This window comes from Amblyomma mixtum, chromosome 8, assembly GCF_055824585.1.
Source record: "Amblyomma mixtum isolate Tamu chromosome 8, ASM5582458v1, whole genome shotgun sequence".
In the NCBI taxonomy this organism is placed as follows: Eukaryota; Metazoa; Arthropoda; class Arachnida; order Ixodida; family Ixodidae; genus Amblyomma; species Amblyomma mixtum.
Window position 1 is genome coordinate 4,448,351 of NC_143019.1, and position 27,708 is coordinate 4,476,058.

The following is a 27,708-nucleotide window of genomic DNA, read 5'->3' on the forward strand; positions in this document are numbered from 1 at the left end:
GGTATTTTCGATGGACTGAGCTAAACGGGTGAGATTGTGCGAAGTACACAACTTTTTTGCCTTCAGCCTAATTTTTGAAAGCTTAATGCCTTGCTGCTTGTGAAATACATTCTCAATCGCTTTGTCAACTTTTTCACCAAAAAGGCATCTTGGCATCACAGCAAAACCGCCTTCCTTATCAGATGGAAGAACACATAAGTTGTCTTCCTTGAGCACTTTCAAAACATTTGAAAGGGACACCATTGGCCTTGTCTTCGAACACTTCTTTAGAACGTCGATGCCCTGCGACACACAGCTCCCTTGCTCACTTGTTGGGGCATGCTTCGAAACCGAACGGACCATGGCCAAAAGTTCTGGTTTAGATTTCTTTTGTTCCACGGCGAACTTTGGTCCCAACTGAAGCGTACGGCGCACATCTTCGGGAAGCGTTACCTCCCCAAACGTATGGACGTGGTTGTGCAACCTAGAATTCCGTTTAGGGACCATTTGTCGAAGCCCAGGCAGGACAGTACTCCATAAGAACTCGGCGGACTGGTGAAGAACTCGTGCGAACTGCTGCCATTTTTTCTTTTTCTTTTTTTCTTTTTTTTCTTTTTCTTTTCTTTGAGTGCGCTAAGCAAACAGAGCACGTCAAAAAACAGGCTGAAGTCAGGTTGCATGATCAAGCACCAAAAACCATTTGTAAAATGCACAGAAGGGGTTGTGTACAAGTTGCCTTTGACTTGCGGTAAATATTACATAGGCCAAACTGGTAGATGCCTGAATGAGAGATTAGGTGAACACAATTACGTTGTCGAAAACAGAAAAGGTGGGCATTTGAGCATTCATTGCCTCAAGTGCATAAGCAGGAATTGTCGTCCTCTCTTTCATCAATGTAAAGTTCTGTATAAAAGTAAGTGTAAAACAACGCGTGAAATTGTTGAGGCAAGTGAGATAGCACGATCTGGCGATGAATGTGTAAGTGGTGCGTCGATTTTGCTGTCTGAGAAAGAGATTGCATATCTTTCTTCTTTTGCATGTGCAGCCAGATAATATTTTATCTTGTTTGAGTTTTCTTCGCATGCGCAGGTGATCTGAAGTGTACATATATTCTGCTCTCGCATGAAAATAAAAATCAGTTGGAAGTAAGCGCTCGTGTGGCTGTCTCTTTCTGTTGTCCGTTGTTTTTATGCGCTTTCCAGGTTTAACAGGGCTGAGTGCGCGAGTTCATCCCGCCTCAGAGAAATCATGGTCGCTGAGAATACAAAGCGGGACACGGCACAGAGCATAGAGGCAAACCCATTGACCCATATGCTTTTCTCAAAGGCTTTACAATTTCTGGGAGCTCCCGTCACCACCGCCGTGTATAACACAGCAGAAACACAGGAAGAGGAATTCCGACGGTTACTTTTTTTTTTTGCAAACACGAAATGAAGGCAGCCGGCACAAAGCGGTTTGAAAAAACAATCAACTTGACGGTTCAGGTTTTGTAGGCGTGCACAGAGATGTCGGCGAATGGCAGTGCGCTCTTCTCGTAGTAAGCCGAGCGCCAACCCGGCACGTGTTTCCTGACGTCTGCTATGAAGGCTGCCTTCTCATCCTCTGGCAGAATCGGCAGCACCGGATTCGCCACCAGGAACATTTCTGTGGGAAAAACATGGAAATACGCATTTAGCAGGTGAGAAGAGTGAGAGTCTTTCGGTGCAAAGGCACATGCAAAGCGTGTGGTTCTTTGTGCATATTGGGACTATAGCCGCAGTGTTGAAAGGGCTAATAAACACCTATACAAACTTATGCAGCAGCCCCATGCCCTAACTGACCTTCCTCATACGCTGGCCTGGAACGCTGTCTCTTCTTTTCCCCTGTCGCCCTCGCCTGCCCCCCCCCCTCCCCCCCCCCCAAGTATCGGACACCCCTCCTTACTTGCGCCATCTGGTTGATGGGCCTCAACGAAGACCTACATCGTGCAATGCTCCGGTTTGCCCTCTATAATTAAGACTGCTAATAGAGTGTTTCTACCTCTTCTTCTAAACGGAACTTAATCATCATATTGTTCCGCTGTTCCCGCAGAGCATAATTAGCTCGTAAAAGGTGTTGAATTGTAACTTTACACCTATATAGTGCACCATTTCATAGGGACAAGGTTGTGTCTTACGGAAATGCCAATTATAGTGTCCTGGATCTACTTTTTTGTCCTTACAAGGATTCAAAGTGGGGCTCTCCTGCGGTCTACAAGCACCATGAAGCTGCTCTGAAATGCATTCTTCTTAGCAAGAATCGCCCTGATTTCAATCCAAGAAACGAGAGGAAGAGGGGCTTCGGTTTCGATTGTTTTGTGGTCGACGTTTTGAGACAACCGTTAAAAAAGGGCACTTTTAAAACCCTCTCCAAAAGACGAGCTAAAGAACAGTACTTAATGTCCAAAATTAGCTTTTTACAGCAGGAGCTATTATACTGGTGTGCATCGCCGGCTCACGCAGGGCTCCTTTCCACTAACCTGCACGCTGCCTAAGCCTCAAATTTCTTGTATGCTTTGTCGACATCGGGTGGACGTGCAATCACGAGACGCAGCCCAACGCTTCAGCTGCGTCAGAGCCTAACGCTGCCGCGTTAAAAGCTGACGCACTTCATGCTACGCTACGTAATGTGGGTATCTTGGAGGTTCATTTGCCACATAGCGCTAAAAAGACACGGACACAAGGGAGACACACAGGACGCCCGTCCTGTGTGTCTCCCTTGTGTCCGTGTCTTTTTAGCGCTATGTGGCAAGGGAACCATCACCAACTCGCCCAAACTTCTACTCTGGCATCTTGGAGGTGCCAATACCGCTGTCCTAGTTGACGACGCTTCTCATTTGATGCAAAGCATAGCTCGAAGCACAATCACGAACTGTACTGAATGGCCGTCTGCGTAGGCGTTGTGAGCAGTTATAAAGAAAGGTGTAGAAGCAGTTTTAAAGTAGGTTGATACCTGGTCTCTACAGCGGTAGATGGGATGAAAAATACGGAGATTTAAATGATCTCACAACATTTATGTCATATCTCTCGCAATTTTGCTATTTACACACCGACCGTGAGCGTTTTAATTTTTTTTTTTTCATTTCTCTTCCCCGATCCACTCGATCTCAAAATACGCATTAAGAAAAAGAAATTCGTATAGAGCGTTAAGGCATGACATTTACTTCCCAGAGGCGCTTTAGGTATCACAAAAAGTTGATGGGGCACTGAAGCTGCGCATTTAGAGCATGATGCGATAAAATTAATGGGTCCCTTCAGCCGCTTAGGGTAGCCTTTGTGCATCACTTTACAGACACGGATATTGTCTTTCTTTCGCCATCACATAACGCTTAACCTAACTCTGAAAGTACAATGCCGCAGCATTAGACATCTCTTCCGCGCAAGTAATCTTCCTCTCTCGGCTGGGTTTTACCTACATCACCATATATACGGATCTAGTAATGTTCTATACTACATCAGCCGCCGCGGTGGCTCAGTGGTTATGGCACTCGGCTGCTGACCCGAAAGACGCGGGTTCGATCCCGGCCACGGAGGTCGAATTTCGATGGATGCGAAATTCTAGAGGCCCGTGTGCTGTGCGATGCCAGCGCACGCTAGAGAACCCCAGGTGGCCGAAATTCTCCGGAGCCCTCCAATACGGCGTCCCTCATAGCCTGAGTTGCTTTGGGACAATAAACCTCCCATAAATCTATTCTATTCTACATCCATATATCCCTGGGAGTCCTCATACCAATCCTGGCGCTGTGGTGCAGTGTTGCAGCGGTTATGCGATGCACCACTTCCCCGGCAGATGGCTATTCCATACAAAGACATCTGATGGGCTTGTGAGACCCCAGGTTGCGCTTGTCGAGCAACCCCTCGTTACCAGTCATGAATTTCATTGTCATCGACAACAGTTGGCAGTTTGCACACAGTCTGGTAGCCAGGTTGCTACCTGTCTATGTGGACACGTTGTGATGACGTCACTAAGATACGCTACCTGAGTGGTAGGAGGACACCTGATATTCGCTCACAACGCCGACGACGACGACACTGACGACGCCGAATTTTGTTCAGAGTGCGAGTGTTAACATACTCGCAATAAAATGTAAGTTAGCAAACAACCTCGTGCAGATATTTAATACCTGATATATACTTACCGACCGCATTTTCCGTGTTCAAGAAGGAAGTTTCACGTTGGTGGATGTCTAATGAAATTGTTACTAGACGGGCGAAGCTTAAGAGGTTCTCCATGTAGGACTCCAGTTCAGCCACATTGACGATGTCGTGAGTCTTTGGTACGGCACCTTCAAGGACCTGTAAAGAGTAAATGGGAGTAGATTTTTGTAAGTTAACAGCAGTCCTGGGTACGCAAAAATCTTTGGGAGGCTATAGTAGGAACTAAGGTGCTATGGCATCAACTTCCCCTACTTTCTCCAGACATCTGTTCCCATGATGTTGATGCCGTTCAAAAAGATAATTGAGGTATAACACAGTGTTAATGGAACGAAGTGATCCTCTACTCGCTTTTTCCCTGCATACATTTACTGCGTTTGAAGACGTAGAATAATAAATTAGAATTTCACAAAAGGTTACGTTGCCTACACATTTCTTAGCGCTTTATTTTATTAACTTGCACTTTTTTACATCAGCGGCATCATTTAACAGTAAGCAGCCTGATAAAGAAAACTCGTTGTCATCACTTCAATCATTGAAGGTTTTAAATTCGCCACTTCCTCTAGCCAGTGTACAGGAATTAACTAACTGATCTTTTTCTGCATCATATATTATGTATAATATTATGCATATTGTATATCGTGTACATGTTATGTAAATATTGTGTGTAAAGGGACAGCCTAAAAACTAACGCAAGTGTCACGATAGTTCTCCGTAGCTAAGGAGAAAAATTGCAACCTGTTAAAATATAGAACTCCTCTTCTTGAAAACAGAGCAATGCATTTATTTTTAATTCATCACGTATTTGCGAGTAGGATGGGTGCTGCCGTAATAAAAATAGAGATTATTTGTAGCCGTCGAGACAGTGATCACAACTTCGTGTATGAAAGCGGACGCAGTGTTTTTTTTTTTTTTCAAATGAATTAAAGGCCGATGGTATGATACTTTAGAGTATTATTTGCGAAAGTATGACAATATGCGAAAATGAAAATGCCCCACAATGACTCCTTACTTCCGCTACTCTTGAGAATGGTGGTACCCTATATATAACGAGTATGACGATATTTTATTTGAATACAACTAAAGGTAGGATTGAACGTCATGTCGCAGTTAATAGAAAAGCGGTGAACTTCTGTAACTTATGAATCTCATGACAGTCTGTACGTTTAGAAATTTCTGTGGAAATTTTACGCGGTACTTTTCTTTCTGCGAAAACCATGCTAAATTGTGTTCTCTGCAACTTCAATAACAGTTAATGTTGTATAAGTTCGTTTGTGAAATCTTATCCAACGATATTTAGGATGCGGAAACAAGTAGAAATCCTGCATAAAGGCAGAAGCCTGCCATACTGGGAGTGTTCTCATGTTTCAAACACTGCTGTAGTTCTGTAGACGTTAAAATTTGTTCGAGAGCACGTATGTCTGTCAAAAGTCAGGATCTTGAACGTCACAAAATTTCAAAAGATTAGCTTTTGCGGCATATATCTCTAGCTTATCACATAGCAACATAGGACTGTTTTGGTACGCAAAATATATGATTCATTTTTGCCGGATTCCCATGAAATCTCTCAGCTTTAGGTCGAAAGCCTCTCCGCTGCCGAAATATTATGATCTGGTCAACTTTTTTAAGCAGCATGCCTAGACTGCACAGAAAAGTTCCACTCGCTGTCGTGATTTATTTTAAACTTGCTGTCGGATCCTCTTGTCGACAACCATTTCAACGTGGACATCACGTTTATGTTGGCTCATTTAAAAGGTCTTTTAGTAAATACTCGGTTTTCCGCTTATTTTGGCTCCTTCAAACGTAATTCCAGCGACACAAACAAAAGCAGTTGGACTTTCTCCGGATACACCTAGCATGCCCAGAAATTTTGTACATGAGCATTTGTCACGACATAGTTGTTTATGAACCGAGTTTTTCCCATATTGTAGGCTGCACCATTCGAAGCGTTCCTTTTGAGGCGGTGCCTTGAGCTTTGTACGCTCATAAGGTTGCACTTTCTCTAACTCATTTTGGCCCACAAATGAGAAAAGGGGAGAAAATAAGCTCAAGGTGCAGTCGAGTCAAACCGCGTTTTTCTGACCACGAATAGTCGATATCCCAGCACTAACCAAAACCGGCAGAAAGGAAGTTTAACACTTTATAAGGTGACACCGTAAATAAAAGGGTTAGAGTGTTGCTGAATTTTTCCACAACCGTGTCTATAAACATGATTGAAGTATTCCTTCAAGCGGCGATGGTTATTGGGGGAGTAGTACGTTTTCCTCGTTTTTTTCGGTGTGGTTGTTCACTCGAGGCTGCTTATGATCGTGTAAATTCTTTTCCATGCATTAGTGGCTAGCGGTGTTATAAGCAATGTAAAAAGTCAAACCAATACCGAAACTTACACCACTTTCAGCGTAGAAATAACTTAGATCCCCCGAGAAGCCATAAATAACAGTTTCAAGTGCACTGCAACTTGTCCATTTTCAGCTGTGGCACTCACTTCAGAGTACTTCGTCCAAGGCGGGAGCTTGGCCATCCGCCGAAAGAACTCGAACAGGTCGCATCGGCCCAAGAACGTTAGCAGGCACTCTCCACCAGGCGCCATAAGGCGGGAAATGTTGGCGAACGCCAGTGCCTGGTCCTTCAGCCAGTGCAGGGTCCTTATGCTGTACACACGCTGGAATGTTCCATGCTCCGCCAGGAAGTCTCCGACGTCCACGCCGATGTCCATCTGCCGGTACTCGATCTTGGGGTGAGCGAAGTGCTGTTGGGCGTACTCGAGCATCATTTCTGAGCAGTCGACGGCCAGGATCCTTCGACACGGAGGACACCTGTCGATTCGTGCAGAAGGCACACATTGCCGCTCATAAGGGCGTGTCTTGATATATGCAAAACTCTCTGGTCTCTCACACCAAGGCTCTAACACACGACTCCATCGGATCTTTGTTGTATGGCCCGATGGATCTAAACACGTCAGTCTTGCTTTCGAAAGCAACATGATAGTAACAAGGAACCGAGGCCGCATGCACGAACCAACTATTTAAGCAAACACCTTTCACCTGGTTAGGATGTGCTCTCTGGTGACGTCACCCGTTCCGCACCCGATGTCAAGGAATTGCTGTTGAGGGTCGCTGGCCGCGTTCTTCCACTCGAACAAGCGCAGGAATTCGAATAGTGGCTTCATGTTCGGCGAAATCTTGCTCGCATAGACGTCCGGAGCGGCCTCCGTTTGGAACGGTCCTTGGGTTTCCGAACAGGACATCTTTCGTTCGTCCGTTGCCTCCGACTGCATTGCGGCTGCATCATTGAAGCGGCGAAAAGGCGGCGACATCACAACAGCGAGTTGTGGTACGCGTGGTAACATTAATGGATCTCTTCAAATTTGTCTCTGCCTAAGGTATCGCCGTGAAGCAACGAACCAGTGGTTTGCCTATAACCCAAGTGGCAACTTACCCAGTCGTCATGCCCACTTACAGTGCATTATTAGAACTTTCTGCCTAACCTGCACTTTCGGCTGTTTATCAACTGTTCCTTCTTTCAACAACGAGAAAGCTGAAAGGAATCAATGTATCGCTCTGTTTCTGTGCACTCCATGGCCTAATAAATAATACGTCTATTGGCACTGCTGATCAGCCCAACATGTAACACACTCTAATGTGCACGCACCTATGTAGAAAATGAAACAGTCTATCTCGCCGTTCAAATAATATATATGCATGAAGTGCATTTAAGCTGAGGCGTTGTGCAATGTAGCATAGTTCACGTATAGTGTCAGTCGCACTGGAGGCTTCGGAGCCACCCTCATCATACAAGGTTTTTAGGTTAAAAGCATTTTCGACTTCTCTTTCGCCACTTTCGGTGTGTACAGACCCAAGTGACCAGCGCCGGTAACATGCACAAGACAAAGAGGTGCGCTCTACACACCCCGTTGGGACCTTCGCGTCGGCTGGACGCCGGCGCCATTACGCCGACCACATGTTCAAGAACTCCGATAGAAGTTGCCGGGGTCGCGCGGTCGTTGTTGTCCCAACAAAAATGACACATAGTCGTACTGAAAGATCGGTCAATAATCGGCTAGCACAGAAAGGCCAACTGGCAACGCGTGCCGGCGCCACATTGCTGTCTTCGCACCTGTGACCGGTGCTGGTCACGGCAGCCACTGCAGGTGCTTGGGTGTCGCCACGTCCGCTTCTCCTCTTAGTACTGAACAGCGCGTTCAACTTCTCTCGATACACTCAACCGGTTCGTCGCCCTATTTGTGGCCCGAAAGCGCTCATCCGATAAGTGGTTAGGCACTCGGATAGGGAACCGAAGGAGGAGGAGGAGTAAGAGGAAAAACTTGATTCAAGGCCGGCACTGAGGCCCAATGAAAAGGAGAGCTTGATCCGCTAAGGCCCGCAGAGCATCCACCCAGCCCAAGTGAAGCCAAGCACTCCAGGAACGAGGTAGAGGATACGAGAGATAAGGAAAGGTAACGGCACTGTTGCATGTGCACAGAATGTGTTCTGTGTTAAAGATCCTGTTGCGCGGAACGGTAGATTTGTCCGTTCTTTATACCAAGCGAAGTGCAGAGGATAACAGCTGTGACACGTGTCGCCATGATAGGCGGAGAGATGTTCACGACAATAAAAACAAAAAAAAAACAAATAGCTTTTCCACATCCTACCATGGTCTGCAGTATGTACTATCGGGGACAAGAGTGTTATACTCCACGCGGCGGGAGCCGGAGCAACGAAAAACTGCGGCATTTTGGCGAGCGAAAGCACGAAATATTGAACCGAGCCAAGCGACATGCCTGCTGGTAAGAAAGGTCACGTATTGACGGTGTCGATCCCAGATACCGCCCGTAGATGGCGTTGCAACGCTGTTTTCCGTTGTTCCGGCTCCCGCCGCGTGGAGTCTGCCACTTTTGTCCCCGATAGTACGTCAATAGAAAAGAAGATAGGCCAGCTGTGTCTCACGTAATGGAGGGACACAGGGCGAACTTACAAAGCAGCTGACTTGAGCGTCGCGTCTACCTTATGTGAAAAAGCGCGTCACTCAGCCCCGCCGCACGCAGAAAGCGCGGGAAAAACGAGCCGATCCGCGCCTCATCCCCGTATGAAAACAAAGAAAGTTTTAGAAAGCAGTAGGGAAGCAACTTCTCAACAGTCCGCATCGCAAAAGGACAGGCGATGCAATAATGCAGGCTTTAGAGAATGCATCCCAGACGCAACAACGGACGCAGTGGAACCGCAATTGCGATAAAATCAATAATATGTTGTTCGCGAAACCCATGTGAAAATCTTTGTCCGCTCGGATTGGTACGAGGAAACACATGAGCCAAACCATCAGAAAAACACGTTGCCAGAAAAGGTATAAAAAAAACATTCGAGGAACTTAGGGCCGTGCAGTTGTTGAGGGCACATAGTTCACTATGGACTACACGAGCATCCCCTGCGACAACACTCACGGTGACTTCGCTGTGGCTGAATTCAATGTAGCACTAGCTCAATACAATCAGCATTCTGACGGAATCATATATTATCCCTGAGAAACCTGCTCAGCGAAGACAAAGAACCGCGGCTCCTTCCAATCGACGAGCCTTGGAATGAGGACTCCCTCCCAAGCGAACGCAAAACATCAAACATGGCCAAGATTCCAAAAACACTGAAAGCAGCTCCACTCAGCAAGCTCAAAGCACTTTATTTAAGCTTTATTTAAGGGAACTTTATTTAAGGCTAGCACTAAGGCCCAGTGAAGTAGAGTGCTTGTTCCGCTAAGGCCCGCTAATCCCCTGCAACGCACGAGTACAGCCAAGCACTCCAGGAAGGAAGTGCAGGGTAAGGAAAATAAACAGAGGTAATGGCAGTCTTAAATGAGTAAAGAATGCGTTCTGTGCCTTCCCTGATCCCTGGAAAGCTGAGAAGGTGAGCTGTATTACGCCATCCAAAGTTGTAGAGCACTAGCGGGGTGAGGAGAGTGTTTGAACTCTGCGAAGGACACGTGCTTGTATCGTATTGAGAGACGGGTGAGGTTGGGGTCTTCGGAGGGCCAATGTAAAGAAGTTCATTTATCTAGTGTCCTAAGAAATTAAAGCAAGGGCAGCCTCAATCTCCCTGCTGAATGAACGTCAGTGGGCCGCCGCGGTGGCTCAGTGGTTACGGCGCTCGGCTGCTGACCCGAAAGACGCGGCTTCGATCCCAGCTGCGGCGGTTGAATTTTTTTGGAGGAGAAATTCTAGAGGCCCGTGTACTGTGTGATGTCAGTGCACGTTAAAGAACCCCAGGTGGTCGAAATTTCCGGAGCCCTCCACTCCGGCGTCTCTCATGGCCTTAGTCGCTTTGGGACGTTAAACCCCACAAACCAAACCGAACGTCAGTGGAAGACGTCATACCAAATGGCAAGCAAATAGCTGAACACCGTATCTAAGCAAACCACTCAATCTTCCCGCAACCGCCCTCGACACTCGGCAGTGAACAAGCACACATCCTCCGCATAGTTATGATTAGCAATCAGGTGAAATAATGATGGTTCTTCTAGCACCAAGGGTGCGCCGTGAGAGGTGGTATATGCGATTTGAAGATTTGTTGCACCAGAAGTTCCTTGTTCCAGATGCATAACGACAACTAGACACGATAGTTGCGAAGAGAGAACAAACTGGATTTTTGTGCAGATCAGATTTACAGCATTACATATATACTATGCAGAGAACCAACAAGCTGGATTTGGCTACCAAGAAAATCTTCCGCTTTCGGCAGAGCCATAGATGCAGACCATCGAAATCATGCGCAGAAGAGCAGACTGGGCTCAGGGCTCTGTTGTATGCCCTAAAGTTCGGCCCTTATTTAGCAAACACTGAATCGAAGCAATTGACAAAGCGATCCCTTCTTTGTTGTGTGCCACACCTTTTAACTTTATCTGTACTATTAATTCTCTCTAAAACGTACAAACTCAAAACGTAATCAAATTATTCACAAAAAGCGAAGCGCAGAGAGACCTTTGCGAAATCTACTGGGCGAATCGGGCGAATCGCGAATCTACCGGGCGAATCGCGCGTCCCGCCCTACATTGGACGGTACACATCTAACCCTCTCCCACACTGCGAGAAGAAAAAAAAACTACAAAAACGCCACAATCCTTTTCTTCCCGTCTCAAGTACACTCCGTTCAAATCTTTGTCCTAGCCACGCTCGTGTCATCGGATCACTAAAGCCAGCCAACCCCTTGTCAGCCATACTCAGTTGTTACTGCGTCCTTAAAGAGAAACTGCATAGATTTTAGAAATCAACGTGGTTAAAAGGGTCGAATGTGTGAAACGTGCAGGTTAAGCATGCGAAGACTTTTCCCCCTTTTCCATGTGTCCTGGAGAACGAAAGAATTCCGCTGCCCGAGGGTTTTTATTTTACTAGAATTCATTTATTTCAGCGGACGCAAAAAAAAAAAAGATTAAAGGTCCCGTGTCAGAGAACGAACGGGGTGGTGAGTCGCAATGCTTCGAAACCATAACTGGTCTTGGCTCGTGTGCCATTGGAGCGGAGGTGGGACACGGGCCCTCTGCGCATTTTTCAATCACTTATTAGGGATCTAACAACTGATTTCAAAAGTGCCTTGCCCCCGCCCAGAGGTAAAACAGTAACTTTTTGTCACGCTTATGATCAGGATTGTGGTCATCCTGATATACCAGTTGATCCTCACTTTCCAGAATAACTGGCCGAAGGCTGAATATGGCAGTACCTACAGTTCTGGACAAAAACATTTTTGAGCGTAAAACAATTTATGTACGAAATATTTTTATGTAACGTAAGATTTCAGTATAACAGTCGATATATCAGCCGACCACCTGACGCAGTTTTGAATTTTTTGCTATTAGTGTTTTTGCTATCGTCAAAAGTGTTCACCATTCGTTCTCTATGGCAGTCTTAACTCCTCGGTGCTATCGATGGGAATCCGTTAAAAGAAAGCTTTTCTTACACGTCTCAAAAATGCACCTTTACCTTCAATATTTCTATAGCAGTATCATAAAATTTTCCAATATTAACAATTTTTGTGCGAGAATATTGGACATGACAAAGATATGCTCTCGGGATCCTATCGGCAACTAAATCCTTGTATAGCAGCAAACCCGAGTGCTGGGCTCTCCGCGATGTAAAGGAAAGCACGAAGAAAGAAGGAGACTCATCGCAACTTTTTCTCTCTTCGGTCACGCGCCCATCTTCGGCATGCCCACATTTCTGTCCGCGACCATTTAGCGCGCAAAAGAACCCGTCTGCCGAATGGCGAGGGGCAGCACAATTTGTTCACGCAATTCATAATACACTGATTTACGACCGACCGTTTTGTGTCCCGCGCTAACAGACTCAGCACTCCCCTTTCCTTGTGTGCTTGTACGCAGCACCGAATGAATTCGCTTTCACTTTTTTATTTCCTGTGGTCCGGTAGCTCGCTTCTCGTTTCTGAAACCGCAATCGGTGTGCTACTGCAGACCGCCCTGAATGTATCGCTGGGCGCGACTCGCGAATTAGGAGTGTGCCCGCTGGTTCCGGAAACCGCTGTGTCATGGTCGTAAAATAAAGCAGCGCCCAGCGCCGCGCTCGTAAAACGTTCAACACCGAGAGCACGCCCTAGGCACGCGACCACTACAGCGATGGACGCTTAAAAAAGAAAAAAAAAAAGAGAAAGAAAAACCCTCTTCACAGCCTGCTGGCTGTCCGCTTCGTCGGTGGTTTTGTTGTTTCCTCTTTTGTTGTTTCCTCTTTTGCCTGCGCGCGCTCCCAAGCGCCTCTCGTGGTGCGCGGTTCCCAAAGCCGCGACGCGTGTGGTCATTCGGGCGCTGTGGTTTGGTGATTCGATGACATGGAGAGATAAAAAGAGAAGCGAATGGAAGATATCTGGATGTCCGGCAGTTTGCGTCAATCAAAGCAATGCGTAAACCCGAGTGGCATGGGCTCATTCTCTCCAGTCTAACACGGAGAGACGTCTCATTTCATATTTCTATTCCCCTCCTTCCGGGGCAGGATGTCAATGACAGCGAGAAAAAACTAGCCCGGACAGCTTCGGTTCCGACCGCTTTGATAGAATTGCTGTATGTTACCCTCGTATGTCGCCGTGGTAGACGTCCGAAAAGCTGCGGTTCGGTACGTCTTTGATGCAAAATATTCAAGCTGTAAAGCCTAAAAAAAAGAAATATCTAGGGTTCGTTTCCTCCCTATTTCTACCACGCTGCGAATATGTACAGCCGGCCAAATATTTAGCTGGCGTGCGCGACGGCCGCTTTTTCTGCGCTCGTGCGCTTTGTTAGGAAGCAAACTTGGGGAAAGCTCAATATTAAGCAGGGATTTATTGAGCCTCTGCTTAAATTTGGTATCTTAGCAAGTTTGCGCTGTCATAACATGCAGGAGCACGGAAAACGCGGCTGTCACGCACGCCAGCTAAACATTTGGCCGGCTGTACGTTATGATTTTGCCTTTCCCCTTTCACTGGTGGACAATGAGAATTTAAATGTGCATGTAAGAATGTTCTTTGTAATCATCGGCCGATATTCACATTACGGGAGCAAAACCAAAGAACTGCTTCTGAAAAAAAAAAGAAACGAAACACAGGGCAATGAAATAAAGAAAGAACGCCACATAAAATAGTTTTCAGCGGAAAGGCTGGCTTTTAAGGAGTATCTTAAAGGCCTTGCGCTTATTACAGAACGTGCTGCTGTGGTGCAGTTGCGTCGGCGTTCTGCTGCTGATCCCATGGTTGTGGGATGAAACTTGGTCGCGGCGGCTGTATTTGGACAGAGGCGAAATGCAAAAACGCCCGTCTGCCGTGCGATGTCTGCACAGGTTAAAGAATCCCAGGTGATCTAATTTAATCTGGACGATTAAACAACGGCGTCCCTCAGAGCCCCAGTGACTCTTCGGAACGCTAAACCCCATTTATACAATAGCTTAATTTCATTTGCTTTTTTTTCTTACTGTTGCTGCACCGATGAGCGCCGCCGCCTTTCACAGACCTTCTGATTTATGCGTAAGTGTCACGTGAAGCAGACACAAAACAGTGGAGCATCTAAAATTCATCTGTGCTCTCACTCACTCACTCACTCACTCACTCAATCACTCACTCACTCACTCTAACTTACTCACTCACTCACTGACTCACTCACTCTAACTCACTCACTCACTCACTCACTCAATCACTCACTCACTCACTCACTCTAACTTACTCACTCACTCACTGACTCACTCACTCACTCACTCTAACTCACTCACTCACTCACTCCTCTTGGCCACTGAGCAAGGATGGGCAATCGTTGCATAGACGCTGTACACATTTATAAAAATAACACCAGCTCTTTAAACTCTTGCCTGTTTTTAATTTTTAATTTATGAAATACAAATTCCGCACTTGTCCTGCATATCTGCGCCGTGTCATGTGGCCGATGGAGTAAATATCGCACTGGCAATATGCGCTGAATTTTGAAAAAACAACCATAATCGCAAAATCAAACAAGTATGTAAGAGAAATATTGTTAGCCTTCTTTATGGTGGCAGCGACTGAGGGATAAGTGAGCACGCTGTCTGCCTCACCGACCAAGTAAAATTATAGTAACAGAAATCAGAGAGTGAAGGAAAACAAGGAATTCGTTTCCTACACTCCGGCCATGCGATGAGGTGATATATTTTGTTTTTGTGCAATGCTGTTCACTTGTGGCCATGAATGTATTGTTCAAGCGTGTATCAATACAGGCATGCATTTCGAGGCTACACCTTCGACTTGATGCAAGAAGTCACCCGAAAAAAAAAGTACATCTGGAATAATTTCAAGTTTCATCGTGTTTCTAACCTCTTTTAAGTGCGCAACCATAAAAGTGTGTGACTTTGTGAACAGCTCGACTATAACCATAAGTCACCAGTGCATGTCTCTGGGAGCGATTTATACTTGCAAGAATTAGCGCTCTACCCTGAGCGGCGGGAAGCGACTGCGTCATGGCAGAAAAGCAACACCAAAACTCTAGAAACGGAGCCAACAGACATAAACACTAAATGGATGGCCTGGGCTCTACAGTAAAGCGGAGATGGCGACATGAATGAGAACAGAGGCGGAATTAGTAGTCCGAAGAAGCGCACTTTCGCCTGGCTCCGCAAACGCCACGACAAAGCGACAGCGGGCCGGGGCATCTGTCGCGGTGAAGTGGCGCCGAGATCACCTTCGCAAACAGCGACCGAGAGCTGTGAAGCGACGTTCATTTCATGCAGCAGCATTTCCAGCATGTAGTCTAGCCAAGCCATCACCACACGCCCTTGGACACTTGGTCATAGAAAACAGAACACTAAATGAGGTTCCTCTTGAAGTTTCCCTCACGCGGAAGGCATCCGGGGCGACAGCACGTAATGCAAGCGCAACGAAACAAATTCATAAAGGTTTCCGTAGTGACAACGCTCGATATATATACATTGCTACAAAACACGGCACACTACCCGTGCATTAATGCAATGTGGTAGTCCAGGTGTAGCACGGATTGGAACAGTTTCTAATGCGAGAGCATTATACTCCTGCCATACTGGAGCATTTAGTGCCACTTTCAACAAGTGACATTTGCTTAAAGTGTCATCTGCGCACTGTCACACGATGAGCTTTACTGACACTCGCTGCAGAACGCACTTTCCTCGCAGTGAGTTTGGTGGGCTCCCTCAACTTGGCCCGGCAAGGCGAGAGTGTAGCCTCAACAGCAGTTCGCCGGCATTCAAAAATTTGCTCTGAGAATTAAAAATCTCCATCTTATTTTCATGATTGCGCTTTTTAATGAAAGCTTGTTTTAATTCATATGCAAATAAAGATAATGCGCACACTTGAACAGCTACTCACGCTTTGCTGACGGCGACCCCTTTCCGCGGTAGGCCTGATGAGTCCACTGGGTGTGTGTACGCAATTTCGGTGATTGGGGAGAGCGAATTCTCAAGTTTCAGCGAACCCAAATGTACAGCGAGTGCAGTTTTGCCAGAGGTGACCTGAAATCGACTGTCGCTTACGTTACAGGGCGCGCATGCACTGAACGGGAAGCGCCGTTGGGACTCGGACTGCCGCTCAATGTTTTAGGCAGCCAGCAGCAGTCGCTGCCGTCGCTTGTGGATGACAAATAAGGCCGTTTCATTGAATGCGAACGGTCACCGAATATGCTTCTGGGTAAACTGATCCAAAATGACGTATTCGTCTCATCGAAGAAAGCAGGGACGATTACCGAGAAGCGTCGGTCCTACGCGATATGTCAGCAACCAGGCTGCCAAGTGTTTCCCAGGCGTGCAGTCGCATCGGCGCTTCCTACAGAGTTGTCGCACTTTGTAAATAAGCAAGGGTACAACCGTTACAAAAATGAGATTAATTAAGATAACTAATGCGCAGGTCGCGTATTATGCCATGCAAACGAGCACTAGCAGTTTGCATACGGCGATGTAAACAAGAGTACTGGAATGCAGTCGTACTCATCGCTGCATCCCTGGGCAAATTTCGCGCTTATGCGGTAAATATTCAGTCACGTACTATGGTCTTAAAGCACTCATTTAGCGTGTACACAAAAGATTTGCTAAAAAAGAAGAAAAAAAAAGCGAAAAACGCACATGAAAATATTACATCTCCGAATGATTGTCTTTGGCTTCGTCATTGACAAGCCGCAATTAATCTATATACTTGTTTTTTTAGGCCTGCTACTGCTTTTTTTTTTTTGTTCTAACCTACTTTCCTTTCCGTTAAGTCCGTTCTCCTTGTGACCACGCTTGCTTTAGCCGTTTTAATTGTATAAGCACTGAAGTCGTTTCAACAGGGCGAGTGAACTTTTATTGGTTCAGTGAATGTTTTGTTTTTTTTTCTGCCTTAAAACAAGCTAATTCCATGTCCTCTATCTACTCTCGAAGAGTGGAATTTCATTGATCAGGGCATATTATGTACTGTATTTTTTTTTTTTTTAAAGCAATGCCATTGTACCGCTTTCTAGTGCTCGGGGGCGTGCGGCTCTGTCAAGCTGTCATTTATGACAACTTTTACTGCCGGCCTCCACTGTTCTGTACCCTGTGAGACGCGAATAAAAGCACTACTGTTATTAAAATCAATGTCCACACAACCAAACCAGTCCGGCGTTGCTGTAGGGGGAGGGGGGGGGGGGGGGGGGCGAAGCGATGGCGACGGCTGTTGTTCAGTGCGGGTAGGGCAGGCTGTGTTCGAGCTTCGGAGTCATCCCTAAATCTCGAATGAATTCGCGCAGCTTCGTTGACTAAAATGTATCTCAGCCGAATTCTATTATAAATGTTGTCTAGCAGCATTATGCTAGTTTTATTTGTGTGCATCTTTTTTATAAGTATTCCTCGTTCCACCAAAGAGGAAGAGATGAAGGCCAGATGAACGAAATCTCTTGTGGGGAGTGTCTGACGACGTGGACTGGTGGAACGAAAAGCTGAAAAATAAAATCGGCGCAAGAACTACTTTCGGAACTTCTTGAGGGAGCGCACGGAGTTACCGGTTATCCAGATTGCACCGACCACGAAGGTACTCTGAGAACACGACCAAAATTTCAGTCCAAGTTTTACGTACCAACTCCACGGGCCCTTTTTGGGCGTACGACAGAACCAGTGTGCGCATGCGCACTGCAGGAGACGCCAGCGAACCTCGGCGAGGCGCCGATATCTGTCCGTGCTAGATATCAGCGCACGGGCGCTCGCGTACGCGTCGGAAGCCGGGTCCGGTTTGCAACAATCGGAGGACCGCGGGAGTCTCGGTGACTCTTTTCTTCATGGCTTGAGCCTCCTTCAGGTTCCCCGAACTTTTCTTCGCGGTTTAATTGGTCCTTTCAGCGCCCCCAACCCCTTTTCTTCACGGCTTGAAATTCTTTCCCTCCACTCGAGAGGGGTAACGAGCCAGCACCAGAGACATGAAGATGCATGGCCCTTTTCGACGCCAGTTCCGGCATACACCAAGAGCGCCGACGCTGAGCGCGTGCGCCCAGGATGTGTCGTTGGGGCTTTACACTGTTGCAATCCACTTCTCAGCTTACCCAAACACAAACACTGGACGAAATTCCGAGACCTTCCTCATGCTTCACGGAAACGAAATAGGGAACAAGTGAGTGCATGGTATGACTCACAACAACACAAGGCGTCACCACGCTCCTTCAAGAGCCCCTTCTCCCTCCTGCAACCGGTTGCCCCCGCACCACGTAACAATTGTGGCATAGAATGCCCAAGACTCGTTCCTTCCTTGCTCACGCGCATCTAGAGCCGCCTCTGTGTGCTGCGCATTTCCATAACTGCTGAGGTAGGAACCAAAAAAGAAAACGTCCACTTCGAATAGACCTCTCCCGGCAGACGTCATCGGCGCACGTGTCTCTGGTGTGGCGGGCAAATCATGGGGCTTCTGACCGGGAAGGGCAGCAGGTGCTACTCATACCCTCTTCATACCAAGGCGTCTCTAATCGGGAGAAGAAAGGCGGGGGGAAAATGATCGACACATACAAAACCAGTTTAGAAGCAAAAGTGGACGATTTTTTCCACAGGGACTTGTCCCTTTGACGTCATGCTCTTTGTCCAGGAGAGTTTCCTTTTTTTATTGCCGATCCTAACATATGTTTCCAGTTTTTATTCTTGTAAGATTCTTAACATAGTATTTGTATTGGCTTGGGCAAGACTGTTTAGTTGTTCCTTTTTTCCCCTTCGACATCCTTTGACCTGGCTTTTCGCGATCAATTTTTTATTCGTTTTCATTGCATTTTGAGCAGGAAAATGAATCGTAAAAGAAAGCTGTGAGCGATAACGCAACTAATCTCCTACACTGGTATTATAGAATAATTTATTTTTTTTAAAAAATGATTACACCCCAGCTTCAAGGGTACAGATGCAAACGTTCCTGAAAGGAGACCCTCAAGCCAATGGCGTCAGCCGACTGACATGACTTCGCGGCTAATCCTGTTCATCTGCGGTTAAGCCTTTTGCACCTTCCAGCCCCCTGCATTGTAACTGTTGGAGGTGCGGCGGGATTAACCGCGTCACCATGACAATCGGCTGCTGCCATTCGCTAGAGGGTCTGCTTTGTCGGGCATTTGCCGCTTAATTCTTGAGTTCTATCCGACTGTATGCAATCTCCCGACAGGCAGCGTAGCGAAATGCTACAGCCGCTATACATACCATTTATATCTGCCAATTGTAAACTGCTTTCTTGCAGAGGCCTATATAAGAGCGCTTTTTCGAAGGACAGAAGTCGACAAAATTAAATTCACCACTTTCTTCGCAACAATTAAACAAAGTTGGTGGTATCCCGTGGTACAAGAGAACTTTGGTGACTCAAAAGCGCAGCCTCATTTCTACAGTGACACCCCACAGATAGGATCCTGGCTATACGTCATGCATGCATATGACAGAAGTTTGAATGAAAGAGCACCAAAAAGAAGTCGCCTATAGTACTTCAAAAAAATGTACGAATGGTTATAATGCGTGAAATTGTTCATTGATACTAATATATTTTCGAGGTCTTGAAACGAAAACTCTTTATTAAAATCGGTTGACAAAAAAAAAGGTTCTGAACACAGGTTAGAACCCCAAGTCCAAACCCCAGTCACCTTATTCCGACAATGCTACAAATCACTAATTTGCCGCCGCGGTGGCTCAGTGGTTATGGTGCTCGGCTGCTGACCCAAAAGACGCGGGTTCGATCCCGGCAGCGGCGGCTAGAATTTCTTTGGAGGAGAAATTCTAGAGGCCCGTGTACTGTGCGATGTCCCAGGTGGTCGATATTTCCGGAGCCCTCCACTACGGCGTCTCTCATAGCCTTAGTCGCTTTGGGACGTTACACCCCATAAACCATAAACCAAACAAATCACTAATTTGTAAGCAGATGGAAGCGACAGTTGACCTTCTAACCGGAGGCCATCTGCTTCTAGACTTATAATTCTCTATTATTTCCGACGACATGTAATAAGCTGAACAGGTGCAGAACGTCTCCGAGTAAAGCTCCATCAAACTTCTTACACCAGCATTATGAGAATAAACTCGAACACTTCCACCCGACATTACTTTTTGATGCCTGCCGTTTGGTTGCCGCTACGCTCTTCCAAAGTAACATGAATATCCAAATTCAAACTAGCTAGCTGTCATACCCTATCTATACCATAATCACAGACGCAAATAAACTTTTTGAATAATAGCACAGGGCTGACAATTCGCGGAGCATTATGAACACCCACAAATACGTTTTGTAGCTACGTTAATTTTCACCCTAGTAACTTTCTTTGTTTAAAACTCCGGTTCATACACTAGGTTCGAACTCTCGCACGTGTTCTTTTCTATAAGGCATACGTCTCCTGACAAAAAGATAATCATCAAAATGGACGGAAATTCATCGCTTCGAACTATTTCTGCAGCGTAACTAGCAACCAGGCGCCATCTTTCACATGTTCGGCATTACCAGGTTTCAGATATAAAGGCCTCGGGAAGCTTCTGGATCAAAGCTATGAGAGGTCAACGCACACCATTTTAAACAGCGTATGTTAGGGTACCTAAAACCCCGGGTCATTTTTTATATCTATCTGTGTTACGGCGCTATACAGTTTTAAAGTTTGAAAAATGGGCAAAATGTGGCCCTATCCGATAGGCAGCATCGTATAATATTCAAACGCGCTGGGCAGCTTGTGTATTAACAGCACAGAACTGAAACTTCGGCACAATCCTCATCTAAGTCTACACTATACAAATCCCCTGGTCATTTTTTGTAGGTGCTTGTGTTCACGTTTTACGATTTTTTTTGTACCACTTCCCATTCAGTTACGCGCCGTGTCGCCGCCACTGCCAACAGATGGCGCAAGTAGTACATGTCCGGGAAAGGTGGGCATGCGTGCCTACTTTCTTTTCGGTGTGCGCTCTTCTGTTTGCGCTTTCGTCTCCAGACTGAGTCCTTGATCAACGCTGAGTTCGTTCGTCTGAACTTCTTTCTCACTTTGCTACGATATGCGTGCAGCTCGCTTGCATCTGACTCAGCTGTCTTTAGCTTGGATCTGTTTCTGTCCATTTTCTTCCTGAATTTTATCCAGGACCTCTACAGTTCGACTTAGCTTTTATCGATGGTGATCTATTTGGTTCTCTTTCTTTTTACTTCCTTCCACATTCTCCTTCGGGTCATGCCCGGTTCACTGTCAATTGCACCATCCGAGTTGTTCTCTCGCGATGCAGCCTCTGGTTCAGCTCTCTTTTGTTCTTCGAGGACTGCGCTTTCTTCTTCCAAGTCCTTTTCCCTTTTCTTCTTTCTGACTGCTCTTCGAGCGCAGTGCTCAGAGCTCGGCTCAGGAGTCATTGGAGAATCATTCTCCTCACTGTTCAGTACTCCTTCCTGAATTCCATCCGTCAGTTGGTTACTTTCAGAATCAGAATCAGTCTTTATTTCTTGATACATTTTTAGAGTACAGCTTATTATGCAGAAGGAGGTCCCGAAGTCAGAGACTGTAATGGGACCTCCTGATTAAATACATCTAGTAAAACATTTAGCAGCATACGACAGATCAGATAAATAAACAAAACAGAATATACACGTATGAGATACAATTAAAGCAGACACATGGGAGAGAAATAAAAGCTATTAAAAAGGACCACCGAAACATATAAAGTTGTACATAACTAAGCAAGCTGATGTCGTACTGAATTATAATGAAGATCATGAAGCAGTGCAAAATGCATGTAGGAAGAAATGAAAACAAATTAATCAGAATTAGGGCTCATTGCTAAGTATTGATCTTTTAAAGTGTGCTTTAAAGTTGAAAATTGAAGGAGCATTTTTTAGTTCTATCGGTATAGTGTTCCAAACAGCAACTGATGAGAAATGAATTGCCTGTTTCCCGTAATTGGTGCGTACTTTAGGTAGAACAATATTGTTATTGAGTGCGAACCGAGTTATGTTGGCGTTTACAAGATAACACTGTGGTATGAGAGGAAGAGCGATTAGATTGTTGACAAGTTTGTACATGAGAATGCCAAGAGAATATCTAACAAGCTGTGATACGGAGAGGATGTTATGATCCTGAAGAATGAAGGCTGCATCAGTGTAATAAGAACTGTAGGTAAGTATACGAATGGCTTGATTTTGAATTATCTGCAATGATCTTAGATGAGTAGCATACGTGGTTCCCCAACATACTATACAGTAACTGATGTGTGGATGTATAAATGCATAATATAATGATATTAATGTACTGTTAGAAAAATACGAACGAGCTTTAATAAGGATTCTCAAACCGTATGCCATTTTTTTCTTTATACTGGTTATGTGTTTGTGAAACTTTAGATTGCTGTCCAAATGCACACCCAGAAATAAGGCGAAATCGCTAGCTTCTATTAGATACTGACCGATTGAGACAGGAGGAATGGAAAGTGACTGCCGTTGATGCGAGCTGAAAACAACGAACTTCGTTTTGCTAGAATTGATGGTCAAACTGTGTTGATTGCACCAAGATAGAAGATTGTTCAGGTCATGATTAAGTTTTGATATGAGATTTGTAACGCTTGAATCTGAGGTATAAATTGTGGTGTCGTCAGCGTATAATAGGCAATTGGAGGAAGCGAGGCACTTTGGTAATGTGTTAATATAAATCAAAAACAAGAGGGGACCCAGAATAGAACCTTGTGGCACACCTGAGTTTGTAAACACAACATCAGAGTAGACACCTGAAATAGTGACGGTTTGTGATCTATTTTGCAAGTAATTTTGTAGCAGTAATAACGGGGGGCCGGCGATACCAATTTCTTCTAGCCTAGTGAACAAAATTGGATGATTGATGGTGTCAAAAGCTTTTGACAAGTCTACAAAGACGGCTCCTGCAAATTTCCCTTCATCTATGGCAATTCTTAATTTGTCTGTAATAGTTATAAGAGCAAGTTCAGTAGAATACCCAGAACGAAAACCAAACTGATATGGCGATAATATATTAAATTTATCCAAATATTTAACGAGACGATTCGCGATTAGCTTTTCAATTACTTTGTTCAGACACGGAAGTATGCAAATTGGACGATAATTTGTCATTAAAGAATTATCACCCTTCTTAAAGACCGGAATAATCTTTCCGCGCTTCAGTTCATGTGGAAAAATGCCAGATTTAAACATCAGGTTCACAATATGTGATAGGACGCCACTAATTATATGCGCAATCATTTTTATATGAACAGGATGTATGTTATCAAGGCCAGGACTAGTTATTTTCAAATTACGGATTATGTCATTTATTTCCTGTGGTGTGGTAGGAAAGAGAAAAAAAGAGTGTGGGAGGCGACTACACACAGGGGGTTGGAGAGCTTCTTTAAGAGACTTGCTGCTCTCGTTAAAGAAGCAGTTAAAAGCAGTTGCAATTTTTTTGGGGTTACTGTATTCGATACCGTTATGCTGGATCAAAGGTATTTCTTTGCGCTTATCGTTTCTTCCTAAAAATGAGTTGACTATGTCCCATTTTTTCTGCATATTGTTGCCACACTCGAGAAATCTTTGTTCATAATAATTTCTTTTAGCTGTTTTTAATAAAGCAGACAAGGTATTCTTATATTTCTTATACCGAGCAAAAAGTTTAAGGTTGAAGGGCTGCCTTTTTGTTTTTTTATACAGATTTTCTTTTTTGCGCATTGCTTTAAGAAGGCTCTCTGTGAGCCAAGGGTTCTGTGGCGAAGCTAGTTTTTTTTTTACACTTTCTTATTTCCGAGTGGGAATCAAGTAATGAGGTCAGAAGAGATAAAAACTGTGAATAGGCTTGTTGAGGATCCTGCAATGACATAATCGACTGCCAGTCAGCTTCAGCCACTGCAGTCAAGTAATTTTCTTTATCCAAGACAATCTTACTGTATATCGTTCTGCTATCGTTTGTAGTTGTACTGGGAAAGCGCATGAATATAGGGAAATGATCTGTGATGTCTATTTCAAGCACGCCAGCTTCTGGAAGGGATAATAAATTTGTCAAAGCATGATCAATGAGTGTATTACTACCAGAAGTGGAGCATCGAGTTGGAACCGTGATGATGCACTCAAAACCAAAGCTATGGAATGAGCTGCTGTAGTTTATGCTATCAGGAGCAGAATCATCAAGGAGATTGATGTTTATGTCTCCTACTATTACGGCATTTGCATTTTCAGATGAGAGAATACGTAATTTCTCTTGGAGAGCGGTACAGAAATCGGAAACTGGTGACGACGGTGACCGGTAGATGCAGGCAAAGATTAATTTTCTATTATCGATGTCTAGGAATAGTGAATCAAATTCGACCCAAACAGATTCACAGTGAGGTATGTTCAATTCTAAGTCATTTCTTCGCTTATAAGTGAATTGATGGGATATATATAAAGCAGCACCACCATGCTTAGAGAATTGTCTGTGGGAGAATTCTGAGACGTATGAAGGAAACGAGAACAAATTTTTATCATGCTCGCTTAACCAAGTCTCTGAAATTCCAATAATTGAAAATGGGTTAGGGAGCATAGAAAGCGCGTCGTAAATAGCATCATAGTTTTTCCTAATACTTCTTGCATTTAGATGTATTGCAGAACGAGTGGCATCCGATAAGAATTTCTTCAGTTCAGTGGATGAAAAATAGGACGACATGGGGGGACAATGGTAGCCAAGGCTTACTGGCCCAATGTTTTAGACAATTTTTGACAGATCGGACTCGTTGGTGATGCGGTACACCGTACTGTCTGTCGTTTTCCTTGCCTTAATCATGCAGTTGTCCGTCCAGAGGAACTTCCACTTTTTCTCTTTCTTCAGCGACAAAGCCTTAGAGAACAATGCCTTGTTTTCCGCAGTCAGGTGATCATTTACAAAAAAGGGACTGTCCTCGGAGGCCCTGACATCAATGTTGAACAACGTGAGACGAGCTTTCCGCGCTTTGCTCACAAAATCTGCTTTTTTGGTTCTCGAGAAAAAGCGGGCCACAATGTTCTTCTGATCTCTGATTTTTGTTGGAACACGATGAGCCACATCGAGGTCAGCGGGAGTCACAGGGCATCCAATTTTTTCGCCAATGGTTTGTATGATAGTTGCACAATCTTCACCTTGTGTGCAAGGAACGCCTTTAACTTCAACGTTGTTCATTCTTGAATACTGCTCAAGACCTGCAATCTTGCTAGTTAGCGAACTGTTTTTAGACTTCAACTCTTCGTTGTCAGCTGCAAGGAGGGCATTCTCGTTGCGCAGCTCCTCTACTTGCTGTGTTAGGGTTGCCACACTGGACTCGAGGCTGTCGATCTGGCTTTTGACTTTTAAAATATCTATTCCTGAGGATTGAAACTTCAATACTACTTTGTCAAAAATCTTATCCGCAAGACCATCAATGTCAACTTCAAGTTTTGATTGTAACTCATCTATCCTTTTGGACAGTTCGGCGCAGTTTGGCATGTTCAATGATCAAACAAAATAATAAATCAGTAATAAAAAACAAATACACAGTGATTCCAGCAGCAGCGACAGAGACTACATCAGATGAAACAAAGATCGTCTGTCCCAAGAACTAACCTGCAAACGCAGAAAGGTGCTTATAGCTGCTGAACTGTTCGCTGCCGCTGCTGCTGTGATGACCGGCTTTCGGATCCAGGTCCTTTTAAGCAGTCCGGAGTGATGTCAGCGCCGACCAGCGGAAGCACTGTCGCACTATCTCCAGGAAATGACGGAAGGTCACCGCCCCTCTTGTTAACGGCAGATATGCTGATATCAGTGGCAAGTGGTCGTGACTACGCAATCCAGGGGAGGAGACCTGCAAACGCAGAAAGGTGCTTATAGCTGCTGAACTGTTCGCTGCCGCTGCTGCTGTGATGACCGGCTTTCGGATCCAGGTCCTTTTAAGCAGTCCGGAGTGATGTCAGCGCCGACCAGCGGAAGCACTGTCGCACTATCTCCAGGAAATGACGGAAGGTCACCGCCCCTCTTGTTAACGGCAGATATGCTGATATCAGTGGCAAGTGGTCGTGACTACGCAATCCAGGGGAGGAGACCTGCAAACGCAGAAAGGTGCTTATAGCTGCTGAACTGTTCGCTGCCGCTGCTGCTGTGATCAAGTGCAGTCCTATACAGACATTTCCTCAGTCTGCTCCTTTCCTTCCATAGCACATTCCCACAAATTCCCTCGACTTCCTCGCTGCTCGAAGGGTCACTCAGAACGGTTTCCATGTTTTCTCTGAGTACGCTCTCCTCAGCTATTACCACATCTGAGCTTTCACACTCAGTGCCATTTAACCACTCCTTCTCGTGGTCGGCACTGCAAGACTCACACGTGTTGCACTCGGACTTCTCCATAGAGATCGGAACTGCTTCTTCGTCCTCAGGCGGCTGCCCTAGGATCCCCTCTGACTGAAGCGTCAGGTCGACCTTTACCTCCGTGCCTACTACCTCGGTAGTAGCTACGCATTCAGCTTCCTGGGGAAGCGACACTCCGGTCTGTTCTTCACTCTCTGTGGTTTCAGTTGCAGGAACAGGCTGTTCCACAACCTCACTCTCACTAGTGGAGCTAGTTACAACATCTTCCGTGGTTGTCAACAAATTGGACTCGTTAGTCTTCCACCCGGCCTCTCCGGGGGTAAGCTCCACTGGCTCCCTGACGTTCCTCAAACGCCTAATTTCAGCAAGCTTTCTCTGAAGGATTGCCATCTCATTTTCAAAAGCCATAAAGTGATTAACAAAACAATGCAACTCGTGCAAAGTTAAACTCGAGAGAGAATATAGTACAAAGGAAATCCTGCACCTAAAGTGCACTAACACGAGAGAGGCAAACAAACAAAACACAATTTGTTCACCGGGCACTGCGACAGTCCGACGACCAGAGGTCCACGACGATGCCGTCCCGCAGACTGGCGCACGCTGCCTCGTTGGTCCGCGGCTGGGCGAGTGTGCTCTCACGGGAATCGAAAGGCCGGCTTTTCTTAAGCTTAAACGACAGTTCGGACTAAACTGACAGCGGTCAACGCCCTTCTTATATAGGCTTGGACCGCGTCTGTTTGTTCTACGCGCCAAAGTAGGCGCGCACATACAAGCAGTGTCGGCCGTGCAGTCTCCCTTTCGTTCTCGCGCCAGCCGCGCTTCCTCATTGGTCAAAAGCCGGCAGTCGCTTCGTGGAGCTTCTCGTAATTTCTGGCGTGGCGCCGCCGCCGACGGTCGAGGGGGGCATGTCTTGGCGCACGCAAGGTTACGCCCTTTCCGCCAACACCACGCAGAAACACAACTCCGGTATTCTAGAGAAATCGGCGTCGCGGCTGACTCATTCCTTCCGGCGAGCGGGGGTGGCGGGGGCAGCCACACACACACAAGGCTATAGTCGCTCTCCAGGGGTTTCCTTCTCCCCCGTTTTACGACTGCGCCGGCGAAATGCGTCCGCGCGGCGCTGATTTTGTTTCTTTGTTCCCAAAGTGCGCCGAATTTTGTGACAGTGCTCTTTAACAGTTTGTCGGTGACAATATTGCGGATGAAACTGTACGCAGCTGTCTTCTCGCCCGAACTGAGAGCTCAATATGTCGGTATTGAAGACTGCGCGTCATTTTTCATTTCTTTTCGGAAGAAATTGAACAGAAATTTGACGCTGATTTGTGAGTACCTTTCAAGCGCTCTTGTT

General features: G+C 45.7%; 1 protein-coding gene across 1 annotated transcript in view; it reads right to left on the minus strand.

Moving 5' to 3' along the window:
* Nucleotides 1-1,426: 1,426 nt before the first annotated feature.
* The window catches only part of LOC149331191 (4-vinylphenol methyltransferase 1-like), a 28,495-nt gene continuing 2,213 nt past the window's right edge, over nt 1,427-27,708 (minus strand). The window contains exons 3-6 of the mRNA XM_089555415.1: nt 7,196-7,433; nt 6,637-6,967; nt 4,136-4,292; nt 1,427-1,623 (exon numbers count right to left, since the gene is read on the minus strand). Coding sequence (XP_089411541.1) covers nt 1,460-1,623; nt 4,136-4,292; nt 6,637-6,967; nt 7,196-7,428 — 885 coding nt within the window. The 5' untranslated portion in view covers nt 7,429-7,433 and the 3' untranslated portion in view covers nt 1,427-1,459. The remainder of the gene's footprint in view (nt 1,624-4,135; nt 4,293-6,636; nt 6,968-7,195; nt 7,434-27,708) is intronic.